Here is a 13077-nt window from a genome sequence, read left to right as displayed (position 1 = left end):
CTCCAAACTGCGTCGCATGTGAAGTATAATGGGCGAGATGTGCCGCATCTGCATGAAACGGGAACAGGGTTCCCCACAAACACTATCCTTATTCTGTGTTAGAGTCTGGGGTATTTAAGAAGGTGGTATTGTACTGTTACATAGCAGCAAAGAACTTGATGAGACTAGTAAAAGACCTTGTCGATATGCAGAAGTCTTATATAGGAATTTCTCGGGATGCCTGGTATGGTCTGGTAATAGTGAGTGATGTTATTAATATACATGAGTTGAACAAAGCGGAGTTGTGATATACAGCGGAATCATCATGAACAAAACAGAAGGCCGAAGTCATGTGAATATCAATGTTATACAGGGATCGAGAATGCCGCATCACTTCTCAATCTTCTCCCACTCGGGTATCGCCCATTCTCTCATCCATCGCGTATTCAGGACCTGATCGGCGGTCAGCCGATCGCCAGGTCTGTACACAAGCATCCCCCTCAGCATTTCTTGAAAGGCCTGACTTTCATTTTGGTCAAATGCTCCCATACCCTCTTCACGCCGAGGTTGCTGAATGGTTTCTTCAAAGCGTTGTTCCCATGTGATCGGTGTTCTGATCGGAACTGGTGTGCCGTCTTGATGAAAATGCTGTGATCGTGTCTCCCATTTCTCCCACCACTCGGGAGGCAAAGGACCAAGGCGGTCGACCTGGCCAGTCGTAACGTCGTCTTCTTCAAATAGAAGATGTTCGAAAACCGGCTCTCGTCCAGCAATGTGCCAGATTGCACAAGCCATGCCCCATATATCGGACGCGAAAGAAAGGGAAGTTGTTGGTTCGAAGCGTGCCTCTGGCGGCCTTAACCCCACAGTCGTGTAAGATTCTAATCGGCTTTCCAGTGCAGGACAAAACGCTCTGCCCAAATCTGCGAGAAGGATTCTGGACTCGGGGAGGGTGATGTTCGAGCCGGTAACATCAGACGGTTGAGGTTCGAAAACATGACTGGGGACGCCTGGTGGAAGTGGCCCACCATCAGTTCGATAGACCGCTATGGGATCTGGCATGCCGAACCGGTCATAGATCTGCTGGTCTGACATGTCGTCGAAGCTTTGGGGTAGTTGGAGAAGAATGTTTCCCAGATGGAGATCTAACAAAACTTGTGTTAAAAATTTGAACTTATAAAGAAATGGATAGGATCGGAGGTCACCTCCATGGACGAAGCCCTGCTTGTGCATGTATCTCACAGCTATCGCCAGTTGTGCGGCAAGAGATCGAACAACTGAGAGGTCATGGACGCCACGGTCCTCATCATCTTCCAAGTACGCAAGACTGCATCGCGCAACGGTGGCAACAGAACAAGGATGAGTACCATTCGGTCCATTCAGGCTGAAGCGATCTAGAATAGGCCGGAACAAACTTTTACCTCTGTCATCACTTCCAGCCATAGGGTTTGAGAGCCTGGACAGGATCTCGACTTCTTTGTCGTCGGACCCTGCGACGCCAACTTTCACTGCAACATATCTGGACAATGTCGTATCTCTAGCGAGCCAGATTGTTGAACAGCCGCCCCACCCAAGTTTATCGACCACGCGATATCTGTGGTGAAGAGTGTCTCCAATTCCGATAGGATGGTAGCCTCCAGGTCGGTATTCAAATGCCCTTTCAACCCCCTCAATATAGTTGTAGGAGGGGACCCGACTTGGAGTGATTGGTATGTTTGCGTGCGAAGAAGTTGAGAGACATGAGGCGCGACGCAAGTTCTGGATACGAAAAAGATTTCGAGAGAATATCTCTGTGGGAAGGAAAGAAGTTGCGCGATGCATGGCGAGTTCGCATGGTAAGGCAGGTGTGTTGATGCATAAACTAGGCCGCGCCTGCCGATGCATAAACTGGGTCGCGCCTGCCAGTGTCAAAAGCTCGGTATGATCGCGTCATAAATCATGTGACAGTGAATCTGTGGTTATTTAATTGTGTTGATTTGAACTGTACGACTTGATGACTGACCTTCAAAAACCTTAAATACATGTGACAGTGCTGTCAGCAAATGCAGTACCCTAATTGGTCAAGCATTAGTCGCCTAGGCTTTCCTCGTGGTTAATAAAAACAACACATCTTTCCGCTCAATTAGTTAAAAAAAACAACGCTCTTAAAATCCTCTTCTGTATGCTTCGGTCAGTGAACACAGCTCAATTTTAGAATCATAAGCCCTTGTTTCCTAGTAAACTAGCGGTTAAGCTGCACTCCATCATTAAGGCCACCAGGGTTCCCTGTTTGAACCCCACCTAGGAAGTCAGAGAGAGGCATTTTCCACTGAATTTAACAGAAATTGCAGTCCGAGATTGGGGTTGGACGGGGAGATATAGGGTGCCTGTACTGAAGAGCAAGGGAGCATTTCTTTTGCTCAATAAGTGTGTAGCTGAGGCAACAGGTAGGGGGTCTCCATATTGACTATGTGAAAAATGAAGATTCTATTTAAGACTCTTACCAAGAAGCTTTAAAATAGTCTAAAGTAATTTATCTGTGGCTTGTACTTGTCTACTCTATTCCTGCGGTGTACATGTTCAACTGTTTCGATTTCTTTCACAAGAACTCTTAATGGTCTTCCTATCGCCAGTGTCGATGTAAATAGTCTGTATGAACTTCGGTATAGAGGTGTGTAGGTAATTTAGATGGACATTTATGCTACTGGCCGATAAGGTCGGTTACTAATCTAGGTTCTTGAGATAACAAGCCTTTCAAGACGCACTCACCAATACATCGAATTTTAGACGACTGATCAAGGTCTCTTTTCGATGCATACATCTAGAGAAGACAAGGAACATGTACGAGGCTGCAGCTTTCTATTTCGAATTCATTGCTATACGACTCTTCTTAGCTGAGATTCCATGTGCTATCATGCTTATGAAAGTCAACGTGAGCTTGTTCTTGATTGACACTGGTAAATTTAATGCAAGAGTTAGAAATCTTAACACCGAACGAACGGTTACATGAGATATGGTATTAATTCTTGTAAAGTTCTTAACTCTGAAAGTAATATTTAACAGAACCTCCGTAACATTCCTTTCAATTGGATAGGGTTACAAAATATAAGTACGTAGAGGGGTATTGGAGATCTCAAGTAGTTTTGCTGTATTCCACTGGGCCAGTTATTGCCAAACTTTATACGTCTATCCTATCATTCTGGAGATGACTTATGCAATGAGTTATGTTATCCGTCATACACATGAAGCCTTTTGCCTTGGACAACATCTCCTCAGTAATACTGTATTCTTCATCACGCCGAGATATTAGCATGGTGTCATCTTACAGAGGGGATCAAAGACGCTATCACTTGCAGTCACCCGAGTCATGGGACAGCTGCACCGGTCTTATTCAGAAGAATAAGCAGATCTCCGGCGTCACAACAATGGTTTCTCTCCAAGTGCCGGTCCTGCAGTAAGCCACAGCTAAATGACAAGTGCTGATGCATCCATCTTCTAAAGTTCAGGCAATTAAAAGAAGTGTTGTTTTATCAAGTACGCATTGCGGGCATCTTTATCACCAGATGTGTCACAGGCAAACCCCGAGTAGCAGGCAATTAAAAATAAATGGTACCTGTCGTCGGCTCGGCAAACCATGGAATCATTTGCCGACATATCACGACGAGCTAACACAAGTTGATCAAGTGTGTAATGCACTAGGCGGAATAACACCTGATCCGTGCTTAGTAACACCTCAATGCTGGGCAGACCATGCCATTTCAAGAGCTTCGTCCTTGGTCGTCTCCCCAGTCCCCCACACATTTCATCACCGCTACCCCAGATTTTGCAAACTTGACCCGATACAGCAAAATGGTCGCCGACTCGTGATTCTAATTCAGGCAAAAGCTGAAATGGACCCAAGCAACCTTGGAATAAAGCGCCGGTGAAGCGCCGAGAGCGGACTCAACTTCTGAGCGCCGAAACTGGCTTATATGAACTGTCATGATGTTCTCTTTCTTCATGTCATACGACTGTGCAGTATCCTTCATCATGCAGTCTGTGTCTCGCCTGTTGGCGCTTGTAGCGCTGGTCTTGCCCTCTGTTGCTGTTGATTCTACAGTGGACCTCGGATATAGCAAGTACAAGGGTAAAGATCTCGGAAATGGCGTCTCAGAATGGCTTGGTGTACGATATGGTGCTGCACCAGTCAAAGACTTGAGATGGAGTCTACCCAAAGATCCAAGTCGCGTGCGAGCAGTTCAGGATGCTACCAAGGTAAATTCCAAAGATAGGCGATGATGGATTCTGAGCTAACGCCAGCGACAGCGCAAGCCTGTTTGCATTGGTACCGGCAGCGATCCCAAGGTCATTGGCGACACTGAAGACGAAGATTGTCTGTTCCTCAACATTTGGGCTCCAACACACGCTTCAAACAACGAGAAGCTTCCCGTGTACTTCTACATCCAGGGTGGCGGCTTCAACTCGAATGCCAACCCTAATGTCAACGGAACCGGTCTTGTCAAGGCTGGCGATCTCGACATGATCGTTGTGAGCATCCATTATCGCGTCGGTGTTTATGGATTCCTCAGCGATGGCGATGCTCTTACGCCCAACCTTGGACTCCATGATCAACGCAAGGCTCTCAAGTGGGTTCAGAAGTACATTGCTAAATTCGGCGGCAACCCGGATCATGTGGTCATTGGGGGCGACTCTGCCGGCGCCGCAAGTGTCAGTCTTCATCTCAGCGCTTACGGAGGAAAGGACGAGGGTCTCTTCCATGGCGCGGCGGCCGAGTCCATCTCCTTTGGTACCCTTTTGACTGCCAAGGAGTCAGCCTACCAGTACAACAATCTGGCCATCCGTCTCGGATGTGCTGGTTCCAAGAAGGACGTTCTGCGTTGCATCCGATCTAGGTCACCCCAAGAGATCCAGAAGGCGAACAAGGGAATCCCGTACGAAGGCAGCTCCAAGGCGCCTCTGTTCATGTGGACTGTTGCCCTCGACGATGATCTGGTCCCCGACCTTACCTACAAGCTTTTCGACGAGGGAAAGTTTATTAAGGTCCCTCTTATCACAGGCGACGACACCAACGGTGGAACCTCTTTTGCGCCGAGAGATGCCGCCAGCATCGCCGATAGCGACGAGTTCCTCAAGGCCCAATTCCCATTCTTGACACTGGAGCAGCTCGGCAAGATCAATGACCTTTACCCTAACAAGAATGACACTTGCCCCAATGCCGGCTGCTATTGGCGACAAGCTAGCACTGCCTACAGCGATATGCGATACATGTGCCCCGGACTGTACATCTCCAATGCTCTTGCTGAGCATGGTGTATCCAAGTCTTGGAACTACTGGTACGATGTCGAAGATCCCGATCAGATGGCCGAGGGTCTCGGCGTTCCTCACGTCGCTGAGCTGAACGCTATTTTCGGACCCGGATTGGGTAACAACAGTCCCCCAAAGAGTTACTTTCCCGGCGAGAAGAATGGTCCTGTCATCCCAGTTGTTCAGGGCTACTGGTCGAGTTTTATCCGAACTTTGGACCCGAACACGCATCGTCATGAGGGGTCAGTCAAGTGGGAGACTTGGACTGAGAAGGGCAAGCAGAGAATTAAGTTTGAGACTGGTGGTGGCACCAAGATGGACAAGCCGAGCCAGGGCTTGCAAAAGAAGTGTCGGTACCTTTCTTCAATTGGTGAAGATATTCGTCAATAAGAAGTCCAATAGAATTACCCTTAGAACAGATGAATAAAAATGACAGGATGATGCTGATCCCCCAATTCGCCACGTCTTGGCTCCGATAAGCACCCCAGCTAGCGCCAATCCTAATCCCCCGCCCTCCATCTACAACTGGATGAGTCAAAAAAGAATTTTTACTCAGAGCTAATTCTTCAACCTTCAAAGGCCCAATTCATCCACAATGGCGTCGTCTTCTTATCCAACACAGGCTGTAGAGCTGGAAACTCTCGATTTCTCTCGTCAAGTTCCGAAACAGCCGAACCCTGTTTTATCCTCGGCTGGACGTCGGCTTGGATCTCACCATGAAGATCAAGATCAAGATCAAGCTAATGCCGCAGACGATGAAGCGATCCCACCCAGAGCCGCTGCTGTCGTGGAGAAGTGGAATGAGCCAATTGGCAACGCCTTTCGAGTGGGAGCTGTCTTCTTCAGTCTTTTCGTCTCGGGCGCCAATGATGCAGCCTACGGTGCCTTGATCCCTTACCTCGAGACATATTACGAGCTGTCGTATCTGGTCGTTTCGCTGATCTTCCTCTCACCCTTCGTTGGCTTCATTGTTTCAGCGGCTATCAACAATTATTTGCATATGCGAATTGGCCAGCGATGGATCGCCTTTATGTGCGGTGGATGCCATGCACTTACATACCTGATCCTGTCCCAGCATCCGCCTTATCCTGTGCTGGTCCTGGCGTATGTCCTTGCTGGTCTGGGTAACGGAATTGGCCTTGCGGCTTGGAACTCATATATCGGCAATCTTGCTAGATCTAATGAGCTGTTGGGTTTTATGCATGCCAGCTATGGTCTTGGAGGAACGGTGAGCCCTCTGATTGCGACCAGCATGATTACCCAAGCCAAACTTGGCTGGTATGAGTTTTACTACGTCCTTGTAAGTTTCCCAAACCCTTAAAAGTCTACGCCACGGAAACTGACTTTGACACAGCTGGGCATGGCTGTTCTCGAGACTGCTACCCTCACATACGCATTCTGGCCCAAGACGGCTCAAAAGTACCGCGAGACAGTCTGTGCTGCTGGTACCCGTAATGAAGGTACCAGGTCTGCACTTTTCGTCATGCCCCACGCTCGAGTCGTTTGGCTATGCGCTTTGTTCCTCCTCGGCTACGTTGGTGTGGAAGTTGCTCTGGGTGGCTGGGTCGTGCAATTCATGCTACGCGTTCGTAATGCCGACCCCTTCGACGCAGGTATGACAGCCGTGGGTTTCTGGCTAGGTATAACACTGGGACGCATGATCCTCGGCATGGTGATCCCCAAGTTGGGTGTCAAACTGTCCCTTCTCATCTTCATCCCCATCACCATGGCCCTACAACTCGTCTTCTGGCTCGTGCCGCAATTCCATGTGTCGGCCGTGGCAGTTGCCCTCCAGGGCTTCTTCCTAGGACCCATGTTCCCCTGCGTGATCGTTGCTGTAACGATGCTTCTGCCGCGCCATCTTCACGTTAGTGCTATCGGGTTTGCTGCTGCGTTTGGAGGCAGTGGAGCGGCTGTGCTCCCTTTCGCCGTTGGTGCAATTGCGCAAGCGAAGGGCGTCCAGGTTCTGCAGCCGATTATTCTTGCAATTCTGGTGGTTCTGTTGGGTATTTGGCTTGGCTTGCCCAAGATTGAGAAGAAGAAGGATTAAGAAAAATATCTTTTTGTGCGGATGGATGGCGCATCCCCATTTGCTTAACTCTCAGCTATGTAAGGCCTAAATAATCTACTTATCCTCAGGGTGTCAGAAGAATTAGCCACCTAGAGCACAAGAGACGAAATAATCTGGTCACTTTATGCTAGCTTAGATTAGCACTTAGGCTACTTTATTCCTATAGCCTAAGACTTGGACGAGAATTCTTCTGTTACCCACCTGCTTACCAATGTCGCAGAAAGAAAAGTTTATAGGATTTCTTAAAGCTTATAATAAATATAAAAGCACACCTGCCCCTCGCGCATCCGCCACGACGCCCCTTCTCCCAAAAGTGTGCCGATACGAGGCTTTCGTCAACGACCACGCCAAAACATCTTCATCATGGATTGCTTCAGTAGCCTTCCAGCGGAACTCCGGGTACAGATTTTTTTCTGATTTCGTCTCACCCACCACGATCCAGAATACCATTCGCGCCTCGCCTGCCATGCTCCATGGATATATGGCCAACAAGGAAATGGTCAGGTGTCGGTCACTTTCACGCTTGATCAGCGGCGATAGATACAACGAAATTCTGCAAGATGCCCTTACGTTTATCGTCTTGGATGCACATAGCTTTGACCCTTCCTATGTACGATGGCCATACATTGATCAGAAAAAACATGTCATTGACTATTACATCCATAAGTGGGCAACCAGCAGTCACCGTGACCCCTTCCAGGACGGGGATCGAAGCGCGATCTCGAGGCTGTGGCGTTTCTTCTCACGCATAGTCATGCTGGCTGAAGACTACATCAGCAAGGCTACCTCTGGCGATATCCAAGTCTATCTCTGCCTACCGAAGATATCGAATCCCGCTGCTGGACTGAGTTGGGACCGAGGGTACAAGGCCCCCGATCATAAAACCCTCGATCATCTTAGTGGTTCCGAAAGACATTTTACGCTCTGGACTTTCACCAAATTCGAGATTTTATACAGGCTCCAGCAGCCTCGCTTTGCCAAGCCCTGGCATACAGACACTTTTAGGGATGCATTAGACGCACTGAGCTCACGCGACAAGGAACTATTGCGATGTGTAGATGCGTATACCAGAGGGTTGTTTGGTGCATTGTGTTGGAAATGCACTACAGATAATGCAAGCTGCAAAGATCTCGAGAGCCTCCACCTGTGTCGCTACGAGTGTCCCGCCGACAGGGCCGAGCCATGTGGCCTTTACATCATGCGGACTTTTGTTCGTATGTCACATTTTGGCTTCGACCTCGTCGCACATATGTTGGGCCACGTAGGGAAAGAGCGGAATTTCAGACGTTAGTTCGTCTTGTTCGTCCCTGAGCGTTTTCGAATTACATCGCCTGCCTGGATTAATTCACGCCAGACGTGTTGGGTGGGATTGCGACGAGAGTCTTGGAGCTTTCAGGGTCAGGCCCACAAAGGTCGAAGACTAATTTGGGACGCCGTCAGAGTCAAATGGGAAGAGTTGCATCTTAATATGCATGTGGGATATGAGGGGCTAATTCGTCAGCAACAAAACCAGTTGTCGTTGTTCCACGGGCGGGAACCACCTGCCTGAGAGTCCCTGATTGACAGCCTAGGCTTGCAGGTACCCAGGTAACAGAAGAATTGACCTTTAAGACTTAGGTTGCTAAAATAAAATAGCCTAAGTGCTAGTCTAAGCTAGCATAAAGTGGCTAGATAATTTCGTCTCTTATGCCTTTAAGTGCCACTTCTAGAAAATGCACACGATCATAGAATGCATAAAGGAGGTCACATTGCTAGTCAACCTAGAAGTCTGCCTCAATACGTTCTCAATGTTAAACCTGGTCTACATATTCTATTCTTATTGCGTCCCTCTACAACCCATGTCATACCCCATCTTCTGTCATCTAGTACTCGCCGTCGAACACCAGCAAGCTCTGGATGCCGACTCTGAACTCTCGCAACCTTGTGCGCCCAAGATGTACAGGAAACTCGGCCACAATCATGACGCTGATATCTTCGATACTGACACCAGTCTTGACTAGCAGCTCGATTGTCGCCCGCAGCGTTATTCCTGTTGCCAGCACGTCGTCAACAACCACCACTCGTGCACCCTTGCGAAGAGCGTTCGCATCAATCTGAACCGATTCGACTTCAACCGACTCAATCCCTACCCCGTCTTGGGCCTTGGAGGAGATATGGGATTTGCCCTTCTCGACAGAGATCGTGGGCGGTGGAAGCTTGCCAGCCTTGCAGATTGGTACCATTGGTACGTTCAGTGCTTCTGCCAAGGGAATGGCGAAGACGAATCCCCCGGTAGCGCAGCTCACTATGGCGTCCACCGCATTCAAGTTACCCTGATAATGCTTCTTCAACAGTTCCGTGCAGAGAGCAATGCCCCCCACCTGGGAGCAGATGTTCATGACATGTCGAAACTCGATACCCACTCGGGGGAAGTCCAGCACTGAACAGACCATGCCAGCAAGACGTCGAAGATCATCGGCCAAGAATGGAAGCAGATTGTCTTTGGCGAAGGCAAAGATGGAATCACTGCTATCCACGTTGTTGTTGAAAATGAAACAAGGTCGATATTCGGAGCTAGTGAACTTATCCTCTACCTCGCTAGCATCTTCGGGAATGACAAAGCTCCGATTCATGTGGCGATTCCGATGTATGTTCCGAGTCTCATCATTAGCCTCGATACGAACATCGATTAGTCTAGCGTTCGGGACTAGATGCCACAATGTTGATACAGGCGCTTCTTCTCTCAGCCCAGTGATGAAGAGAACATCAACAGCAGAGCTCGCAACAGCGTCAAGGAAGTGGTCTTGCCCCAGTTGTGGTCGTTCCTCAAGCTGAACTTGGTAGAATGCTGAGAGGCTGGCGCGATGCGTCTCCTTGTAGTCACGGTCCTGAAGCAAGCGGTTCAGGTCAGCACCAGTGCTTTCAGCGTACTCTCGCTTCGTCACATCGCTGATACACACTACATGGCTGCTATAGTTATGTCGTTTGATCTGAGAAGCCCAGATGTTGGCGCAATAGTCTTTCCCAGCGGCGTGTTTCCCAGTAACGAGAACAACAAGCTTTTGAGGCAACATGTCCTGCGAGAGTGGGCAGGCATACGGAAGTACCCGATGGGGATCGAAGACCTGTTTGAGTCCGACCAGCTTTCAGAGGTTGGGACCAAAAGCTCGGGTCACAAGTTTGACGTCTCGAGAATCAGGTCCTAAGTCTGCGCTGTAGACTCCTTGGCACACTGGTAGAAGGGAATCGACAACATCATATACCCATCGTATTGTTGCGCGCGCAGTCGGCGTGTCATCTTCCTCGCGAGGCCACACACCGGTGATGACACATGCGTAGTCCCAGTCGCGGCAGCCGAAAGCAGTAGCGTCACTCGCAGGGACTGCAACTTCGCCAGCTCCCTGCAGCAGATGGAAATAAGACATAGGCGAGGGTCGCCCGTTGAGTGCCGCGGTCAAGATGTCAATAATGTTGTTCTTCTCAAGGTTTTTGAGAAAGACGCATCGCTTGAAAGAACTGGTCTTCCCGCCGCCCTGGCCACCATGCATGCCGGAAACGTACATCTCAGTATCGAATAGTTCAACTGCATTGACAAGCTTGGTGTCTTCGGGTCGTCCCAGGGCTGGTGACAATAGCTCTGGAGTACTGAACGTTTCCCTGTCCCACCGAGTTCCAGGTGGTGCGCTTTCAATGAGAGTGGCTCCGACCATTGGCTAGTCTTCAGCGTAGTACAGATATGCATCCGCGGATGATGTTGAACCGAGCCTCTTTGCAGCCTTCATGACATCCTGGAGTTTGCGGTCACTGCCTGAGAGCTCTATTCTCCAATTCGTGACGGAGAAAGACCAGATCGGGTAAGCCTTGAAGGTGACACTAACAATTATGCCAAAGTTTGTGCCAGCCCCTCTCAGGGCCCAAAGCAGATCATCTTCCTTCTCAGGGCGAACAGCACCACGGGGTCGGTGTTGCTTCGGTACATGTCCAACGCAAAAGACTTGAGCGGACACAACACTGACAAGTACAGCTCCAACGATGCAGTCTGATGTCAGACCATGGTGTCCCATTGAGTGTCCGAGGCCGCCTTGGAGCCATAGCCCGGCACCGACACTCGGTCGAGCACCTAGCGGGACCGTCAGGTTATGGGCCATGGTTGCTTGGACGATGTCGCCCGTTTTGCAACCAGCTCCAGCCACTACCAATGCCTCAGCCTCGTTGAACTCGCCCACGTCTTGAATGATGTGCACCTGATCGAAGGCGCTCACGTCGATGGAGACAGTACCAGGCCAGCGACAGTGCCCACTGTGGCCGCCGCCAACGACAGTCAGGCTAGTTTGATACTTCAGAGCCCAGGCGACACAGACTCGGACCTGCTTCATCTTTGTCGGCCGAACGACAGCGGCTGGTGGAAGAAAGTGTACCTGTCGACTCTTGGTCTTGATGTTCCCTGTGACCAATGGGACCTGATCGGTCAACTCGTCAAGCTTTTTGGCGTGTTGATTGAAGGTCATGACAATTTCGGGGGCAGCAAATGTCAGGAAACCTGGATGATCGTTGTCGTGACGAGCCAAAGCACGGCAGACCTCGCGCAAATTGATGCTCATAGACGCCTTTGCCTCCTGGTCTTCGACCGTGTGACCAGCAATGAAATTTGCGAACTTGTCGATGGTAGTATCGTTGTCCTTGATACGTACAACGCCGTCAGGAAATAAAGACGATTGGTGGCAGACAAGGTTACTGATCTGCGGCGCCCCATCGCGGTGACAGACTACAAGGATACCATCCGAGTCGGTAGCAAGTAGGCTGATTGAACGCCTCAAGACGTCCTCCTTTGAGGAAATACCATACAGGCTATGGCAGAAGATGATGATATGGTACTTTTCGTCGACTTTGGTGTCCGTCGTGAACGGTAGTTCGTGTACAGATAGAGCTTTTAGAGAAGGAAAGGGTGCGTTCTCGTTTGTTGGATTTAGGTCTTTGACCAGATGGCGGACGAAGCGGCTGTTGGGCTCAAAGGCGGTATATTTCGTAATGTTTCGTCTCATAGAAGTGGGTAGATATCCAAGAACACTCTTCGGGCCAGGGCCGATCTCAAGAAATGAAATGCGGGTACGGGATTGCAACTGAGGCACGAGTAAGCGAGACAGTTGAGGGATAACAAAGTCTTGATAATTGGTCCAGCCATGATGCTGCCGGAACAGGTCGAAGCCTTCTTCGTATTCAGCTTCGGAAAGAGGCTTAGTAGAGTTAGTTTCGGGAATTTGTCGCTGCAGAGCGAGACGCAGTGCATCGAGAGTCGCCATTTTGAATTACAGACGTCAAGATAGATTTCGCGATATCTTAGAAGAAACTCGTAGGAGAGGTAGGCGAGGATTTATACTTATTCCTGCCATCATCCTGGCGAAGATGTTGGTTATCTTCACAACCTCCATGCTGATTGAATGAGGTCGGCCTCCTACATGTAACAACAAACAGTCGCTTGAACATCGCCAAATACCTGACGGGAGAGATGCCCATGTCCATACAAACAGAAAAGTTTCATTAACCAGAGGCGAAAAGCAAGGAAACATCGCGGTGATTGGAGTAAGTGGAGGGATACGCCTAATGGCAATCAATCCTCACGCGACGTTTGGGCTTCGCTTCAAGAGCGGTTGTAGACAAACATCGTTTATAAGCGGGCGTTAGAAGATAGCTTTGAGAGAACCAGCAAAACATCAATTTGTAGGCAAAAAAGCAAAAAGTAATGATGCCACGATGTTAGAAATCGT

The 13077-nt window shown here is 49.4% G+C and overlaps 4 protein-coding genes across 4 annotated transcripts; 2 read left to right on the top strand and 2 right to left on the bottom strand.

Moving 5' to 3' along the window:
• Nucleotides 1–369: 369 nt before the first annotated feature.
• FIESC28_01412 (uncharacterized protein) lies at nucleotides 370–1800 on the bottom strand (the record flags this gene model as incomplete). The annotated part of the gene is made up of 1 exon (XM_031155563.1): nucleotides 370–1800. One exon carries the CDS (start codon nucleotides 1798–1800, stop codon nucleotides 370–372), a length of 1431 nt encoding a protein of 476 aa, XP_031020373.1.
• A 2142-nt stretch (nucleotides 1801–3942) lies between these two features.
• FIESC28_01411 (uncharacterized protein) lies at nucleotides 3943–5652 on the top strand (the record flags this gene model as incomplete). The annotated part of the gene is made up of 2 exons (XM_031155562.1): nucleotides 3943–4212; nucleotides 4264–5652. 2 exons carry the CDS (start codon nucleotides 3943–3945, stop codon nucleotides 5650–5652), a joined length of 1659 nt encoding a protein of 552 aa, XP_031020372.1.
• Nucleotides 5653–5857: 205 nt separating this feature from the next.
• FIESC28_01410 (uncharacterized protein) lies at nucleotides 5858–7312 on the top strand (the record flags this gene model as incomplete). Its single annotated transcript, XM_031155561.1, has 2 exons — nucleotides 5858–6562; nucleotides 6617–7312. 2 exons carry the CDS (start codon nucleotides 5858–5860, stop codon nucleotides 7310–7312), a joined length of 1401 nt encoding a protein of 466 aa, XP_031020371.1.
• A 1883-nt stretch (nucleotides 7313–9195) lies between these two features.
• On the bottom strand, nucleotides 9196–12612 carry FIESC28_01409 (uncharacterized protein; the record flags this gene model as incomplete). The annotated part of the gene is made up of 3 exons (XM_031155560.1): nucleotides 9196–10437; nucleotides 10546–10996; nucleotides 11045–12612. The coding sequence occupies 3 exons, from the start codon at nucleotides 12610–12612 to the stop codon at nucleotides 9196–9198; spliced, it is 3261 nt and encodes a 1086-aa protein (XP_031020370.1).
• Between the last annotated feature and the right edge of the window lie 465 nt (nucleotides 12613–13077).

Source organism: Fusarium coffeatum (assembly GCF_003316985.1).
Source record: "Fusarium coffeatum strain FIESC_28 chromosome Unknown BRIP53273_contig_36, whole genome shotgun sequence".
Lineage (NCBI taxonomy): Eukaryota > Fungi > Ascomycota > Sordariomycetes > Hypocreales > Nectriaceae > Fusarium > Fusarium coffeatum.
Note: the sequence above shows the minus strand (reverse complement) of the source record. Positions and strands in the feature narration are given on the sequence as shown.